The sequence below is a fragment of the Lepidothrix coronata genome, unplaced genomic scaffold (genome assembly GCF_001604755.1).
Source record: "Lepidothrix coronata isolate B3197 unplaced genomic scaffold, Lepidothrix_coronata-1.0 Scaffold18, whole genome shotgun sequence".
Lineage (NCBI taxonomy): Eukaryota > Metazoa > Chordata > Aves > Passeriformes > Pipridae > Lepidothrix > Lepidothrix coronata.
The window spans coordinates 6,258,455-6,277,035 of record NW_016690198.1 but is presented as its reverse complement, the minus strand read 5'-3'; the positions used below and the strand labels follow the sequence as shown (position 1 = coordinate 6,277,035).

At 37.8% G+C, this 18,581-nt stretch overlaps 1 protein-coding gene across 4 annotated transcripts in view; it reads right to left on the bottom strand.

Moving 5' to 3' along the window:
* The window catches only part of SNX24 (sorting nexin 24), an 89,882-nt gene that overhangs the window by 24,382 nt on the left and 46,919 nt on the right, over positions 1-18,581 (bottom strand). For all 4 annotated transcript variants that reach the window (XR_001873558.1, XM_017807366.1, XM_017807367.1 and 1 more), the window contains exon 3: positions 11,823-11,927. Coding sequence is in view for 3 of the 4 variants with exons in the window: in XM_017807366.1 (XP_017662855.1) it covers positions 11,823-11,927 (105 nt within the window). In the remaining variant the exon portion in view is untranslated. The remainder of the gene's footprint in view (positions 1-11,822; positions 11,928-18,581) is intronic.

The window sequence follows — 18,581 nt, the reverse complement described above, 5'->3', positions numbered from 1 at the left end:
AGATACATATGATTAGGGATACCCTCCCTAAAAAAGAATCAAAATCCAGTGCACCAGGGCTAACTAAGTCTCTACCGAACACAGAGGTTACTGATTACTAACATAAGCACACCACACTGAGAGATTACCAAATCTAAAGACTCAAACATTGTACTATATGCAGGGCTTTCTTATGCTTTAGACACAATTAGAGTAAATCTTGCGATTGGCTCTGAATTGTAGGATCTGTGATATTCCCTTGTCTTTTATTTTTGTATCACAGATAAAATTTTCCTTTATGCTTAGTGACTACTCTCAACTCTATTTTGTTGAATCAGTGCTTCTTACTGCTTTACATAAAATTTGCATTCATTGAGAATGTTAGTTCACTCTNTGAATTAATTGCTCTCAATTAATCTGTTCCACTCTTTGATAGCTTATTTATCAGATTGGGAAAGATAGATTTAATGGTGCTTGCTGGAAACAAGTTCTTTAATTGGAAATACCTGAGTGCTTAGCTCACTTTGTGCTCTAGCAATTAAGGACAATTTGGAAAAGCGTTTTTCCCCCTACTATTGTCTTCTTGATTAGATATCCAAAGAAGGAGACAAAACAAATGACAACACCGCCTAGCAATATTGGTTCAAATAAAAGCCCTGCAGCTAAATTACTTACTATGAGAAATGTGAACCATCCCCATCAATTCCAATGCTGTGTTACATTCATTTTGCTGTATCTTTGCCTCCCAAGTAGGTAAATGGCAAAATTTCTTTCAAAATGCATAGCTCTATGCTTGCCTCTATACAATTATCCCTTCCCACAAATAAGCCAAATCAACAGAAGAAATTATTTTTCTTGATTAAGCTCCCACATTTCTCTTGGGATGAAACAAAACAAACAATTAATCTTTCCTTATTTGTTCTCAGAAGAACCTGCATCCCTTAAATGTACGATACCAGGGTACCTGTGGCAGGCAGTCGGCAGCAATTAGGCTTGTGCTGAAAACGAATGGACTAGAGTCAGAATGCCTAATCTGCTGAGAGTTTCTACAGGAGGGCAAGGTTAGACCAGGAAAATTCCCTTGCTGTGGAAATACTGTTAAAAATTACCACCTGACTTCAGCATAATTAACAAGGTTTGGGAATTTATATGAACTGAGTAATTGAAAAGAATTAGCAAGAGATATATACATTAATCTTCACCAGTTACAACATGCCTAATGAAATTAAAGGTTCTACTTCTACTTCATGCTTTGTTTCTGCAAACTTTTTTCATCTAAAGAAGAAGTATATTAGATAAAGACAATGATAATTATTAGAAATTGAAAAGAAGAAACTACATCGCAAACCTCAATTTTTACATCAATACTTCTTGAACATTTTCTTATGTATAATTCACAGTATTTACCATAAGTGACTCTGTGAGTTTTTTATTTTGATGTCCATGTTTTTAAAGTCAACAGAAAAAATCCATGTCAGTTATAAATTTAGGCATTATTCGGTAATGTGTATTTGTTTGTAAATGTACCTTCACAGAAATTCAAGTCTCAGTCAAGAAATTCTACAAAGAATGGTTTTAGTGTAAAACAAGGTTTTTTATGCTTAACTAAATCCATATTATATTCAGATTACAGACACAATAAGCAGATGAAAAGAAAAACAAAGACAATCAATGGTGATGTGTGTGGAGATAGACAACGTTAGTGAAGATAACAAGATAACAAGCCTTTATTATTCTCCCAGGCTACCCATGAGCACAGGACCTTCTCCCCTTAGTTCACTCTAAAATCCTTCAACATATCTTTCAGAAAGGAGTCATGCAGGATTGCATAAATGACAAGAAAAGGCAGCATACACACATACACATGGGAATTATGTCTAATGCAGGAGAGTCCAATTTACTGCAGAACCAAAGGAGAAGGCTCACTGACCACCTTTCCACAACCTATCTGAGGAAGACTAGTCACTAGTTGTCTCCTCCTCCACTCACCTGCCTCAGCTACTGACAGAAGCTCTTACTTCCTTAAGCAGCCCTTCTCACAAAAATCTTTTCTGTTCCTATGCTCTTTCCTTTCAACATGTCTAAAGCAGAAGGTCAAGAATTACTTATTTCAGTATCTTTCTGGTAAACCCTTGCGATTAGTTCCACAGGCTGGTTTTTTTTTTCCTTCAGAATGGTCTGTGCTAAATGATACAAACAATGTTAGACAAAGTTATTATGGCACACTACAATCAAGCTTTAATTCAGCTTCCCTATATATAAGGATTTATTTAATGTTGCTTACATATGTAGTCTCATCCTATACTACTCTTTCCCCCAGAATGGGTTCTTCATCCAAAGCACAGAATGAATGGTTCAGCATATATTCCATATTTTGTTTTCTTCCTCTGGCCTCCAAGTGTGGCCTGTGCCTTATATGCAGATTCAAATCCTGCTGTAAAGATAGAATTCTTCACTTCTTTATGAACTTTTTTTTCCCCTGGCCCTCATGTGCAATTTATAATTGTGTAAAGAATATTTATGGTCGATTTTTACTCACACAAAAAGTGTATGCAGAATAACACTATCAAATTACATAAAGTCACTGATTTGGCAAACCTAGGTCTAAACTACATGCTAATTTAGTGCTGTACACTACTGAACAACCTTAACAAAACACAGTGTGTTACATTACACAGGCAATAATAAAATACTTTTTCACTAGAAAATAAATTTTTCCCTTCACTGGCAATTCATTAAGTAATTTTACAGACTAATTTTGAATAAAAACCCCATAAGATTTAACTTGCCTTGAATGTCCAATTTAAAAAAGCAATAGCCATTCGCACACCAAAATATAAAAATTACCTTATGATAAACAACACAAAATAGGAACTGAAAATGTGTTTGAAATGCTATTGGTTGATTGGAAAGGTGGGAAAAACTTGAGTCTTTCTACCATACTTCAGGTGGTGATAATAAGACTCTGCAGGAATTACAGCTCCCTCCTTCTTTCTTCATTATAATGGACAAAAATTTTTTGACTCCCCTCTGCCTTCCCCAGAGAAGTTCAAACAAATCTATTAAATATCAAGGAAAAAGAAAATTTAATGCCTACACATCAAACGAGGAGCTGCATTCAGGATAAGGAAGTTAATCACTTTTTCCTTCATCATGGCTAAATGAAATAAGGATCTCATACTTTATATGGCTCTAGAAGGAATTATGGCTATTAGAACAGTTGGTCATCAGCAGACAACAACAGTGTGCCAGCACTTGGGTTTTAATATCCCCAGCTCTGCTTTAACAGGCTGTGACTTCCTAGACAAATAATTTCTTTCTCCCTCTTAAAATATCTTGCAGTCATTCTGAGCATATGCAGGTCATGAAAGAGACCATTTCTCACTGTACAGAAATGCACAATTAGTACAGTCTGATGTTCATCTTAACTTGGGCAAAAGTATGTCATACAATATCATTATGACACACAGTATAATGAAAAGAGAACAAGCACTTAGACATGGCTTCTAAACCTGTCATGACTTCCAATGTAAATTCTGCATTTAACTGAGAAAAATTTATTTTGATCAGCTCTAACATGTAAGACTGAAATGAGAGAGAAGTTCATGCAGCGCAGTTCTATACAGCAAAACCAAACAGACTATTGAAGACAAAGGAAAAAAAAAGAACCATAAATCAAAACACAGCAACACTTGAAAAGCAAAAAAAAAATTAACTCTTAAAACACAAACCAGGCAATTTTCTAAGCATGTTTGAAAAATGCCTTGAATAGTTCTTCAGGAAACATCTCTGCAGACAAACAATCTTTATAAATGTCTCTCCTTTAAATTATCTATAAATTTATTTTACTTTTACGTTTTCTTTTGCTTTCTGCTTCCTCTTAACAAATATGCAATCCTGCATGTGTCAGGCACAGTCCTTTAAAATCTACAGACATCTAAACCCAGCTATGTATCTGTACCACTAAAGAAACACGTATGCACAACAGAATCTTAAAAAAGCTGGTAGCAGCATTGATGGATTTAAGTTATTAACCGATCAAAAAAAGATGGATGGTGGTCTGCTTTTCTTAATCTACATCATCATCTAGATCTATTTAAAGATATGTGGTACACTAACAAACTTAGTTAAGGTTTCGATAAAATCAGTAGAATAATCTGCCCTGTTACACTGAGACTGTATCGATCAATAAAATCACTTGTACTAGGAAAGTACTGTTAAGTACTGACAATCCCAGCCATTAATATTATTTAACACTCTGCTCACAATCTTTAATGAGGACAAAGAACATTTTGTCTTTTTATACTTATCATATCATTGCTTTTAGAACTCCTTACAGGTACAGTTCAACCTTGATTACTGCAGATTAAATGGAATTAGAGAAGGAAGACACTGAATAATTTTGGATAATAGAGAGAATTTTCAATGTGATTAATAGATGTGGGTGATTCAACAGACTTCCCAGTTAAACATCAGTTAAATCTTATTTCATTGAATCCAACTTTTACTTGCAACTTTCTAATGCTAGACTCTTTCTTCCCAATGTATTCACCTGAATTTAAAATAAAACTGATTTCCCCAAACAGCAATCAGGAAGATAAGCATCTGTTCTGGACTTGATGGGATTTATTTTTTTTTTCTGCATATAAGCCAATTTGGTCTTAAATTAGTTAGAAATAGATCCCAACAGCGAATGTGCACATAGGACAAAATGAAAGACTGCCTGTGCAGAAACCTTTGTGGTGCCTAATGAATGACAAAAGGAAGTCAAAGTGCTTTCTATCCAGCTCCTGCTCTGAGATATGGGGAATGGTCAAACAGAAGCCTAGTGGGAAAAAGCCCACAGGTCAGGCACACACAGAAAAAGGTGGAGAAGAATAAAAATAGGCCCACATTTTGCACAAAAGTTTTATAGCTTAAAATTTCAACCTCTGAATTCAGCCTTTAAGTATATAACCAATTACCTCCCATGAGTAAAGCATTTAGTCTGAAAAGGTATTAGCCTTTACAAGGGGCTTTGCACAGTGGCATCTGACCTGCATATCTCCTCATTATATATATTCAGCCATGTCTTCTCAGCCATATGATTAACTCTTTTTGCCTTTACTGAAACAGAATACTGATACTGTTCATGATACATACAGGGTTTGGTTCTTGAAAACACATTAATGATTAAACAAACCTAATAACAAGCTGAAACACAAATATGTGTCTAACTATTTTAACTGTCTAATTATTTTAAGGATTATATAAGAAAGGTCATAATGGTTCAGACCAAAGATCCATTTAGCACAGTATGCTATATCCCCAAATGGCTACAAATGGATACCAAGGAAGAGTATAAATGAACAAGACTAACATACGAGACATCTTTCTTCAAAACCCTAGCAGCCTTGAAAGTAATTTCCAGCTAGAGGACCTTCTATGCTCGATACAAACTCCTCCAAAATTTTGAACCAACTCAAAATTTTGCATTCACAATACCCTTTGGCAAAGATACACAGGTATATGGGAATAACTAAATGCTTGATAAAGAATGCCTTTCTGAGAGTATAAAGAAAGAACAATTGTAATGAATATTAACACTGACAGAATGGATAAATGTGATGAATGTGAACTGCACAGAAATAGAATTTAAAAAGCTGAACAATCATGAATAGTTTTAAGATCATTTTGCCGCTGCATTTTCAAAATTAAATAGTAAGCAACTCGATTTATTTTTATTGGCCAAAAGCAAACAAATGTTTCATGAAAGTGCACGTATCACAGAGATCTCAATACTTCTAAACAGCTCCAACAGCACCAGTTCAAAAACTGCTACCTCTACAGACAATACACTTTTTTCCCTTCTTTTATATTGAAAATGGAACATCAAGAACTGTTCCACTTAGAAAGCACTTACAGATTGCTTCTGATCCTAGAGAGCTGTCAGCTTCAAAGAAATCAAGATCTCCCTGTCTTTATATGAAGTCCTAGTTTTTGTTCTGCCTAGCAGTGCTCAGGATAACTTTTATGTACTACTGTGGGACATTTTTTCCTCCACTTCACAAGGAGAAGAAAATACAGTGAAAAACCATGTACATTTCTTTTCCCCACTTTCTGATCCTACTTCAGACAAGAGAGCTCTGAAGCAGGATTTCAGCCACATTTCCAGAACAGGAGTAATAGGCCACTGAAAGGCAAAGCTCTAGCAAACACACTATGTGGAGTACTTGTAGACTGGCATCAGGAGCCTAGATGTCTCTTAGACCAGAGACATCTCCAGCCTTCTTGACAATGGACAAGGCTATAAATGGCTGAGTTCGCATTCCTTCTTGTCACCTGCAAGGTGATGGAAAACTCTTTTTCTTCACAATTAGATAAAAAACCCTGAGAAACCAAATTAACTCAGTTCCCAGAATGATAGCAAAAAGGGGTAATGAATGACACTCAAAGAAAGCACAAGATTCTTATCCGCAGTTTCAATATGAAATACTGTACTAGCTCCAAAATGCTTTGCAACAGAGTTTCCAAATCAACAAACAGATTCTTTAAGTATTTTTTAACCGAATCCAAAACTTTCATGAAGAAACATCACAAAACTAGATCAACTTAAAATAGTACAAAAGCTTTGTTCATACCTATTGTCCAGCCAGAAAAGGCTATTTATTTATTTATTTAAACATTATTACAACAAATTCTGTATCAATGCTTACTGAAGTAATTAAAGAAAATCATCATGGCCCATGAAGAAATGACACTCTGGGCCAAATTTTCTGTATGACAGTTTTTCTTCTGCAGACATTAACTACAGAAATAGCCCATTTGTCTTCATTTTTTTCAGTTGCAGTTGAACTGTTCTCTGAAAAAAGATTAAAAAATTGCAATATAATAATGGGTGCTTTTCTTCTTTATATTTCTGATGAACTTACTCGTAAAGCAACTACACGCTATTCATTACTCCATCCACTGTTTTCCTAACTCTACCCAGCTGGAAACTAAGAAAGTGAAGAAGTATAGGATTGGATTCTAATTTCTTAAGAGTAAAATTGTAACAGATATGGTTTTACTTATGTTTTTCAGGAAGGATTGGTAGTTAAAATATTTTTAAAGAGAATTGCATTTTGAAGAATACTGAAGTATAAGTCAAAGTGCTACTCAGATTTCCAGATTATTTCCTTAAATGGAAAACAAAACTCTAGTCCAGTTTCATAAACGCCATAATTCATTTTTAAGATTTGGATTCCTGAAACTGCTGGAATGCTGAAGTTCATCAAGTCTTCAAGTCTCACAGCCAAGCAGCACTTTAACCGATCTTATCTCCAGGAATCAGGACTGTTCTCTTTGTAAAAAGTTCAAGGATAAATAAAAGGCAAGTATGTTTTCTTGACCTCGGCCAAGAGAGAAATATTAGCTCTACATATTAACTCTGGTTAGAGACATATGTACATACAGACCCTACGTACATACAGAGCGCTTCAGAAGGTCTACAACACACTGTTTTATATCAGAGCCTTGCCAATCACATGAAGAATTTCTCCAGGTCACCCAGACCACATGAAATGAGTTACTATCCTGAAGCTCATCAAAAATGGGCCTCCTTCAAAATCTCTCTCTATAAGCAAATAATTTCAGTGAGGACTAGCAGCAGCCACACAGTCTCATGCTGAGATATGGGTGCCACTTCACAGTGAATTCTGTTAAAGATGCCTGTTATCTTGTTGGACTGATGATATCAGCAAATGATGTGATTTCTTCTGCCCAAGGGGGCTAGAAAATATCTATTCCATTGAACTTTAAAAGGCAGACCTGTCAAAGGGCAAGTCCCTAGGGCAGACACACTGGATGGCAATAACATCCAGCATCAGCTTACCAGGACAAGAATATGACCTAACTTCAAATTAGTAGAGAGTAGGTGGCTAGATCAAATTCTTCCCCATTACCAATTCACTGGAAATAAGCTCTGTAAAAACTGCTCTTCCAAGAGTACATCATATAAAATCTATTTGTAACAAATACTGCTTTAATAACCAATTGGATAAGGTCCCTCCAGTGCCGCCCTTTGGAATCCCAACAATATCTTCAATGTCCAAAATAAAAGGACGTGTTTACTTCGTGCATCCACAAGACGACTCATTCAACTTGTACCCAATAATAATTGTGGAAGAGGGAGCTTTTCAAGTGATTTATATCTCCTTTAAATACACTTCCAAAACAAATTTCATTTCTGTAAACAGTCAGTTCAAGATTATACAGTGGATGAAAAAAACTAAACAATCATTGACCATCTGGAAGCTACAATGCTGATTATCACTCTGCCCCACTGTCTCCCATACTTACCTTCTACCTTCTGGTACTTTCAAGCAAATGTATTTCTCCATGCTCACTACTATCAGGAATCACAGACTTTCAGTGCAGGTCCATTTGGCAGCCCTTCTCAAATTATAGGCTCCTTATAAAAACAGCTACATAAAATCCATACCTTCTACCTTTTCTCAACACAAAGCTCTTCAGGAAATGCATCAAGAAGAAGGTGTTTCTAACCATAAGCAAGGATCATCTAAGTTCTAATCTTTTTACAATCTAGAACTACTATCAGAGAGATTTTTGTCAGCAATAGCATAATCCAATGATTCATTTTACAAATTTTAAATCAAAACCACCTGTCTTCTCATCTCTTCTGTATGGCAAGCTACAAGCTCAGATATACAAGTAAGCAACTATAAAGTTACCTAGTTGATGGCCACCACAAGGTAACTAGAGCTGGTTTAGTGTTCTTCCACTGTCAGTAACAGGCATTTGGAGGAGACTGAGGGGAGACCTCACTGCAGTCTTCAGTATCTTTGTGAGGGGAAGCAGAGGGGCATCTCTTCACTCGTGACCAGTGAGAAGACTCGAGAAAATGGCACGAAGCTGAGGCAGGACAGGTTTAGGTTGGATATCAGAGAAAAGTTTTTCACCCAAAGGGTGGCTGGGTACTGGAACGAGTCCCAGAGAAGTAGATTCAGAACCAAGCCTGACAAGAGTTCAAGAAACATTTGGACAATGCTTTAAGGCAAATGGTGTGACTCTTGGGGTGTCCCATGCTGGGCTCAGAGCTGGACTCGATGATTCTTGTGGGTCCCTTCCAACTCAGGATATTCTACGATTCTATGATTTTCTTATTTAGCAAAGACTAAATCAGGTCAACTTAAGTTCTGTGTGCTGTAGTTTAAGATCATGCACAGACACATTTACCATGCTCAGAAGAGGAGCAATAGCCTATTCTTTCATACTAATCTGCTTGAATGTTTGGGGCCATATTCTGTCATTCACTTATCTTTGCATCTGTTTCCTCATTAATAAATTAAACATAATCTTTCTTTCCTTTTGTCAGTCAGTTGATTGTTCTCAGTATTCACAAGGGCACTGTATATATTATTATACATGCAGTTGAAATACTATGCATATTAGTGCTTCTAGTCAATTGCTTCACAGTATTAAAAACAAAAGTTGTGAATTCCAGTCAAACTTGGAAAATATGGAAGTCACATAAAATAGTACAGATAAATCATTCTTTCACAATTCCATGAAAATTGGTCTACTACAACAAAAAAAATCCCCAGTCAGTTTTTTAAAAACGTAAGTAATAAGCAATCTGATGAATATTAGTTGGCAGTGGATACTGATAAATTTAGGAAAATTACTCTTTGTAACTTACAATTTAATAATATTTGTTTTTTCATAATTAATAATTTTTTCATAATTTCTTCAGAAAGATATAATGAAATGTTTCTGAGCTCCTGTTCATCCACCACAAGAAACAAACAACCTATGCTGAAAGGATTTAAAAGGGCGGTTTCATCATGAAAAGGTCACAAAGTAACAAGGTCCTGGCAACTGCAGCACCTTCTGGCTTAGGCAGGGGAATGTCTTGCTTTCTTTATTATTTGATAGAGACTGATTATACTATCCTCATTTCATATAATAAGCTTTATCTGCACTGAACTATTGAAGGCTACTTAATTAAAAATATATTAAGAACTCAACACGATAAGACTATGCCAGGTACAGGTCTGTAATTGACAGCTATCTGCATGGCATTTTACCTCTTTCCTGTACAGGTTTTCAGGATGCAAAGTGGAGCAGAAAGAAAAAACGTATTGCATAACAGAAATTCTCTGAATGTAACATTTGTGTAATTGTTCAATCTTTGCATTAGGTTCTGGCTTCTTTTATAAAAACAGTTAATGACTGCCATGGCTTCGTAAGAGTTTACCAGCGGCACAAATGGCTGGCTACTAGTACCACCACTGACTAGTGACACTAGTAGCCAAGCTGCTCTTACAGAATAACTCTCAATAGTACCACCTGAAAGTATGTTTGTACTATTTTACACAGATGGTGTTAAAATAAAAACAGACCATGTCTTCTGAAATTGTAGCATGTTCCTACACTGTGTCTTGGAAAATGCTTGGCCGTATTAAAAAAAGTCTGATAACTGAAGTACCTTAAAATGAACTTTTCATTGTCTAAAGCAAGGCTCTAATTATTTTAAAAATTAAAATTTCATTGATGATTAGTTCTGCTTTCTGTTAGCAGACACAGAAATTAACGACTTACAAAAATATTATGACTTTTCTTCTTGTTTTATTTAGTATGCTCATTAGTACAGATATAACTTAGAGGCTTGTTATGTTTTAAACGGATGATGTCCAGCAGTCCCTTCCAACCTAAAGCACTGCATATTCCTATGACAGCCAGTGGTGATAGAAGAGAGGACGAGTTAATTAAATGTACAAGACGGCACAAGAACGAGAGTTGACTAACTCTTCCAGTAGGGGGGGATGTTCTTTTACAGTTTATCAGCAATTAAAAAGTGATAACCCAAATTACATGTGCATCTTTTAAACAAAATCAACCGCATAAGACAAATTGGTACATGTGCCTTGGTGGCAATTATCTCCAAAAGAAAGTTGCATGAAAATCGGAAAAAAAAAAATTCACTGCAAATGGCTGATGTGAGTAAAAATACAATATTGTCACTCTTGTCTTCCTCCCAAAATAATTATGTTTTGATCTAGATAATTTCTGTGATCCCCTTCAATAAAACAGCACCTACATTAGTACAGCTGAAGGTGCAGTGAACTGGGAATATGTTTAGACTAACATCTTCATCTGGCTTTGTCACCAGAAAAACAGCTGTGAATCTACACCACTGGACATTTTTTAAAGCAATTACAGTGACAATAAAAATTCTGCTTATTAAAAATGGATGGGATTCATTACTGATATATTTAGATATCTGTATAACTGAGTCATTCCTGAAGACTCCTTTTATTGTCTTTATCAAAATCAGAACTCATCTAGGTAGAATCTATGACTTAAAATACAAATTTCCAAATCAAGTTTAATATGGGATGAGGGGTGTCTATTTCAACTAGATGAACAATTCATGCACAGGCATATACAGTAGAGGGATATGAATTTGATGAGGTGATTCTTCCCTAGTCTGTCTAAACAGAGGTGAGCTAAAGCCTCCTTGTACCTCTTCTGCAACACTTTTGATCAGAACGACTTTGAAAAGAATAACATTATTTTTCCCATTTTAGGCAGAGGAAAATGAAGTACTAGTAGGTTCACCAAAGTCAGTCAGCAGCTTCCACAAGAATTACAAAAAAAACCGCAAAACAGTCTGGTTTTCTAGCTGCTAGCCTAGCTAAGTGAACAGAAATCTTTCCTGCTGGCTAAGTATCCAGGTCATTTCCCACCTCTAAAACTGCCCATCAGTAAAGCACCACATTTCACACCTTCTCATGCTTTGGATGCTAGCACTCTGAAAACAGATGCCACTTTTACTTTAATAGGGCTGTGAGGAGACTCACTTGCAAGTACAACTCCAAGCCTTGTCGTCTCTGCTCCAGGACCTTAGGGACCCAGTTTCTCACATGCTTTGAAGGGATCTCTGGAGTTCTTATGAACTTCTTGAGCTGCAAACAAAAAGAAACACAGACAGAAACAAATTATAATAGTGTCTCTTTGAATTAAGCATGTTTATGTTAGAGATGAGGCAGTACAGGTGAAATAACCACGCATAAAGGACAAGAGCATGGAAATGAAGTTACTATCAGTTCTCTGAAGTAACAGCAGACATCATACCTACAGAGTGCAGCTAAAAATCTCCACGTCTAGTTGCCCTGGACAGCCAAGAGGAACCTACTAAAAATTTTTTGTGACTGACAGCCTGAAAACAAAATAGCAACAACTACATGAGAAAACTAGAAATTTTAATTCCCCATTAGCCAACCTGGGATAATACCTCACAACAGCACTGCAACATACCCAGACACTACCTTGCTAAGTGCAGTGATAACACACCATGACAACTTCTATCTCCAGACTTAGGCAACTATGATCAGGTGTGAGAAGTACAGGCGACAGAGCTAACCATTTCTGTGGAGATCTGGTAATCAGGTGAGCAAAATATCTGTGCTCTCAAATTGCACTAACAGACTGACAGCCTGTGTTTAATATCCTATAAAGAGAAACAGCAAGATTGCCACTGTATATATTTCAAAGAGAGCTCCATAACTATTCCTCTAAAGATAACCATAGGAAAGCTTTTACATATATATATATATATGAGTGTATATAGACGGACACAAACATACAACCCAATAACACTAAAAATCCTCCTGCTAGAGCAACACATTTTTTCAAAACCAAAAAATACTAATGCTTTCCTTAAAACTACAGAGCAAAAGTAAACACTGAAATAGCCTCCATAACATTTTAATAGAAGGTGGCACTAGACATTCTTTCTGTTGGATATTGCCTCTGAGTAAATCTGAGGCAAAGAATGCAAGGAAAGAAACTCAAAATTGACTTTGACATGCATACCCATGGGAGACTAAGAATTTACATTTCATCTTTGAGCTTGCTGAGATGTCACTACAGGAAAAAGCAGTGGCAACACATCAACGTCTCCACAATCACAAGCATCGAAGCTGCAGCAGGGGAACTTCAATTGCTCTGGAAACATTTTGCAACTTCCTTAATTCTTAACAGTGCTAAATTACAATTAAAAGTGAAGTGAGAAAAAGAACACTCCGAAACAAAACTCCAAACCCATGTACTTCAACTGACTGATCTTAAAGACAGAACATAACCACATCTAAATTTTCTCTCTAAATTGACTGAGGATCTTGAAGAAACTATGGTCGCTGCTGTTGCGAACTGTGACAGCACCTGCAGATGAGGAACAAATGAAGAGAATGTTCCAGATAAGTGGAGACAAATCTGATACTACACAAGGATTCACCAAGACCTAGATGCTTATAAGATAAACACTCTGTGACTGGTAACTCAGCTGATGATTAACAATCCTTTCGTGCTGTGTGGACCTGTTATATGTAAAACATCCAAAAAACAATTACTTAATGTGCCAGCATAGGTACTATGTGTAGGTACAAAGCCCATATAGATGTATAAAGAATACATTAAAAGCCAACTTTCTTATGCTTACAGTAATCCAATAATATATATTGCTGCAAATTATTATTACAATGTCAAGGAATATTAACCAAAACAACACATGCATTAGCTGTATTGCTTCACACTTGTCTCTACACAATAAATATTTATCTGAGGACAAATATTGCCTATAATACCTTCCTGTCCATAACACTGTTCATAATGCCTGTCAACATCCTGTAGTTGCTATTTCCTGAAAGACTAAAAGATGGCTTAAATTATCAAGTGAAGAACTGTTTGTCCAACTGTGAAAAGTTAATATGATTTAAAGTGTATACTAATTAATCTAAAATTATAAACAAATTGCAAAACAAGATGTATATAGCTTCAGATTATTGCATATTTCACTGCAGTAGTTGTAACACTGTCACCTTCTAGTGTTATTGTAGCTAAAAAACCCTACCGATACTTAAAAATGTATAAGAAAAGAAGTATTAAAAGATATTTGGGAATAAAGATGGACAAACGTTTGTATTTTTCACTGTTATACACCTAGAAAGAATTTAATTCTTTCTAAAAATCCTCTCCACATGAGAATAATAGCATTTTCGTTCAAACTTAAATATAATACTGTAATGTGAATGGTGCATAATCTGAAAGGTAAGGTTTGTTGCTCATAATCAGGGTGAAGTATAATGGCCTATGAAAACTAGTTCAAGGACGCCAACAGCCATGGATGGTTTCTGTCAAGGGAATAATTTGTATTCCTGGTGTAGCATGGTAGTCTTCAAAAGGTTTTAAACCTTTTCCACTACAGCCAGATTGCATAGGAAGTGGGGCTTTACTTTTTTACACAACTAGAACCTATGAAAGGTTGAACCCAGGAAGGAGGCAAATCCAGACATATTCTTGGAAATGGTTTTGTTTAAAAAAAATAAATTAAGAAAAACCACCAAACCACAGATTGGCATTCTGATGAATTATATGAGCAGTGGAGTCCTCCATAGAATGCCAATGAGGCATGTTCTTCTCCAGTGAAAGGCACAATCTCCCCATCAGCCTTTATGGCCATTTTCTACCACAGTTGTTCTCTACAGAAGCTTTGTTTCTCCTGCTCACTACAGATATCTCCAACACTAAGGGCACCTTGAATATGCATTAAGTCTGAAGAGCCCTTTCCAATTGCCATGTTCTTACAGCAATTTAGAAGGAAACTTACATTTTAAATTAAAGGAGAAGAGAGGAACAAAAGATAAATACCGTATTGGCATGCTGAAAGCAAACTGATGCAAATGCTTTCTCCAGGATTTCTGTAATACTGAAAGCACTAAGCAAGGTTCAGAGTATGAGCTGTTCAACCACACTTAATGAAATTTTACTACAACTTCAAAATGTAAAACTTAAGAAAAAAGTATATTGTTGCCAAAATATGCTGGACGCTTTGCATTTGTACAGGGAACAAGAAAGTCTCCATCTGTTTGCAGAGTAATATGAACAGACAGCAAGTGGATGAAAAGATGAAACAAATTGAAGAGTGGTGTAAAGTGCCTGGTTACAATACCCGTTTTTCAGGTTTGTTTTGCTGCTATTTCTGCAGAGAGAGAAAGGGAGCATCATTTATGTTTTTTTCTGGTATTCTAAGGAGAAGTCTCTGCAAGGGAAGTTACTCCAGAGGAAGTGGTGTACAAGACAAATCTGAAAGCAAGATTGCAGTCATTCATGACTGTTATGTGGAGTAATTTTGTAACTCCAGAAATTACAGTGAAGTTGGACAACGACTGTCCCATCTGACTGGACAACTGGGAGGAGGCCAGTTATGTGATGCCATGCCTCCACCACTTCTGCTCCCTGTCCATCCTGCAGTGGGCTGAGAACAAGCCCAAGCGCCCCCTCCGCAACATGAGGATATTATCATTCCTGCAATTGGTGCAGGTGGATGATGACTATGTGGAGCATGTCATCACACCATCTACGGCACAACCAGAAGTCATCTGCCAGGCAGGAGCAGCTCCAAGATATCCAACTGCCCAGAACCTCCATCATCCTGGAGTACCGCAAAGGTGAGCTGCAGAGGGAGTGCCCAGGTGTCCTGTGGGGGTCATCCAGCCCCTGAGCCAGATGAACCATGCAATGTTCCTCCAGACACTGCAGCCCTGGATCCATCAGGAGATGGAGATGTTTGGCACAGCATTGGAGGCAGTCATGGTGGAGGATACCATCCCAACCAATCACAGGATGGATGCAGAGCTGCTGGGCAGGATACTGGGGCTGTCCCTCTAAAACTGCACAGTGACATTCATCAGGAGTGTGTACATGTCACTGTGCAACACAGCAGCAGAAAGGCCCCCTTCCCTGCTGCTGTTGGTGAGGTCCTGGTAGCCACCCTTGGGCTCCCATTGCCATCACTGCAGAGCAAGAAGAGTCCCAGGAGGAGCCAGATGAGGCTGTGCCCAGGCCTTCCACTTCCAAGATGGAGCAGTAAATGCTCCCCTGAGGGGCCACAGCAAACCCTGAAGAAAAGGGAAAGAGAGCCCCAAGCCCTCTCCAGCAAACAAGAGGCCAGCACCGTGTTGGTGATATTGGAATCCCTTGGGACATGGCTAAATGAGCACTGGGCCATCAGCTGGGGCAAATGCCAGCCCTCAAAGCTCCCAGCCCTAACTATCCAACTATCCAAACAAATTAAATGCACAGAAACTACAGGAAAAGTCTCAATGTTACTAACAGTGTAGGTGGCATTGCTATCTTCACCCTTTTTTCCTGGAAGGATGGGTTGTTAATGCTGATGGGTCCTTCTGCTCACACCAGGTACTGTTCAGTTGTTCCCCTAAAGGCAAATACTGCCCAGCTCCAGGCCTGCATCTCTGCAGGTGGTTCTGGGACAGGATTTCCACACGGGGTCTCCAGGGCCAGCTCGTGCCCCCCTGCTCATCACCTCAGGCATGGCCTCCTCTTTACCACACCCTCTGCCCCATGTCCCTGGGCTCTGCTCGCCTACCAGCCTGCACTGTCCAGTGCATCCTTGCTATGGTGCTGCCCAAAAAACCCCTACTGCCTGGAGTCAAAATTTGGTGCTGCTCTCTACATCACCCCCCAGGATCATATCTTCTTAAGGCTGGATTCCCAAGAAGGGGAACTGCAAAGTCTTAACCCTGGGAAGGGACAACTACACATGCAGCAGCTGCCCAGATGGTGAGCAGTCTGGGAAAGGTGGCAAGGCTGTTGCCCTCAATTACAGGTTTTCTTCCTCCTCTTCCAGATCCAGCCTTGGTGCTCACATTTCTTCTCCTCTGCTTGTAAAGGATCCATCTTCGGCATGTGCTTGGCAGGTGGATGCCAAGTGGCTGAGGACACTGGGCTTGCTTAGTTTGGAGTAAAGGATGCTGAGGGGTGACCTCATTGCTCTACAGTTTCCCGAGGAGGGGAAGTGGAGAGGAAAGTGCTGAGCATTTCTCTTTGAGATCCAGTGACAGAACATTTGGGAATGGCTCAAAGCTGTGTCAGGAAGGCACAGACTGGACATCAGGAAGAATTTGTTTACCAAGAGAATGTTCAAACACTGGAACAGGCTTCCTCAAGGGGAGGTCAATGCCTCAAGCCTGTCAGAGTTTAAGGGACATTTGAACAATGCCCCTAATAACATGCTTTAACTTCTGGTCAGCCGTGGACTGCATAGGCAGTTGGACTAGACAATCACTGTAGGTCTTTTCTAATTGACAATATTCTATATTTCTAATTCTAATTCTAAACTACATTGCATTATACAATACTATACTATTCTAACAATAAGAGACGGTATCCTTGGGTAAGGATAAGCACATAAATCCTGATTTTTCCCTCATAATGTTTCCTAACCTATTTTGTTGCATAAATTCTATTCATCTGCTTTACTTTCAATTGCAGGATTACTCTCATCTGTAAAATAAAGCACACATATATTGCAAGGCTTGGTGCTGAGTGAGTTATACTACCGATTCTGACACTGTTGCTCATGTTTTCATATTCAATGTCAACATGAGGGAGAAAATATCTGAGACAGATCTGAATTAAAACAATAAACATGGAATTGAGTATTAAAAAGTGGTGGAGGATACCACTACTGGGGCAAGAAGCACTAGTACGTCCCAATTAAGTTGCAGTAAAGCAAAATGTTTTCTTGTCTTTGGACTTTTGATGGTCAACACACAGACGGGTCAATAGTTGCCTTTTCTTCAGCCAAGTTTCCTTGTATCTATATATCTTACAAGGCTGTCAAAATCATCCACTCTGGCACCAGGATAATGTTTCTTCCCTGAAAGAGATGATTCCTGAGATAATTCAGGACCACCAGCAAACATGCTGGTGTATATAAGCTCCTCTGACATTGCACTGGCAGAAGGTGTAAATACATGTGCCTGTCTTTGTTGCTTGCAGAGGAAGTTTTTCTGTACTGAAGACTAACAGAATCACTCAGAGCAGTTGTCTGTGACCACACCGCACTGCCACTGAGACCTATGCAACAAGAGACGTTTAGTTCACCCAGATCCCAAGAATGAAGGACTGAAGCTCTTTATTGCAGCCCCACTGCTGTTAACAGGCTGCAGTGCTCTTGAAGAATTCTCCTTCACAATAGTTGGCCTCCATAAGGCAGGAAAACTGCAAAACTTGCCTTTCAGCAGCATTCAGTTCAGTTTGGAGAGAAGAAATCATACTTTTCCTTTAACAGTGGTCAAAACATTTAAAGAACAATTTGTGGATAATTAGCCTCAAAAGTACTGAGTTCTCATCTATATTTACTAAGATGATTCAGTAGAAGGTTTATCAGACATTTTATATTATAATAATTGTATGAAGTGCAACAGAGTGAGATGTTTACTCAGTCTTTATCATGTCTAGTTTCTTTGTATACACAACTTGTTTCCTCAGCTCAACATATGGCAGGTTAGCAACACAATTTATAGAACTAACAAATAATTGGATTTAAAAACCCACTGCATTTATTTGCTATTGGAATGTGCCTTATTTTGTGACTTTACAAGAAGACAAAAGCATACTACAGACAGCATTTTAGCAATGTAGCATGTAAACAATAACCAGAAAGAATTAGTTACATGTGAGAAGTCATCACCCCTTTCTACAAAACACAAAAAACTGAGTTAGTTAGGAATTAATTTCTAGAGACATGAATCACA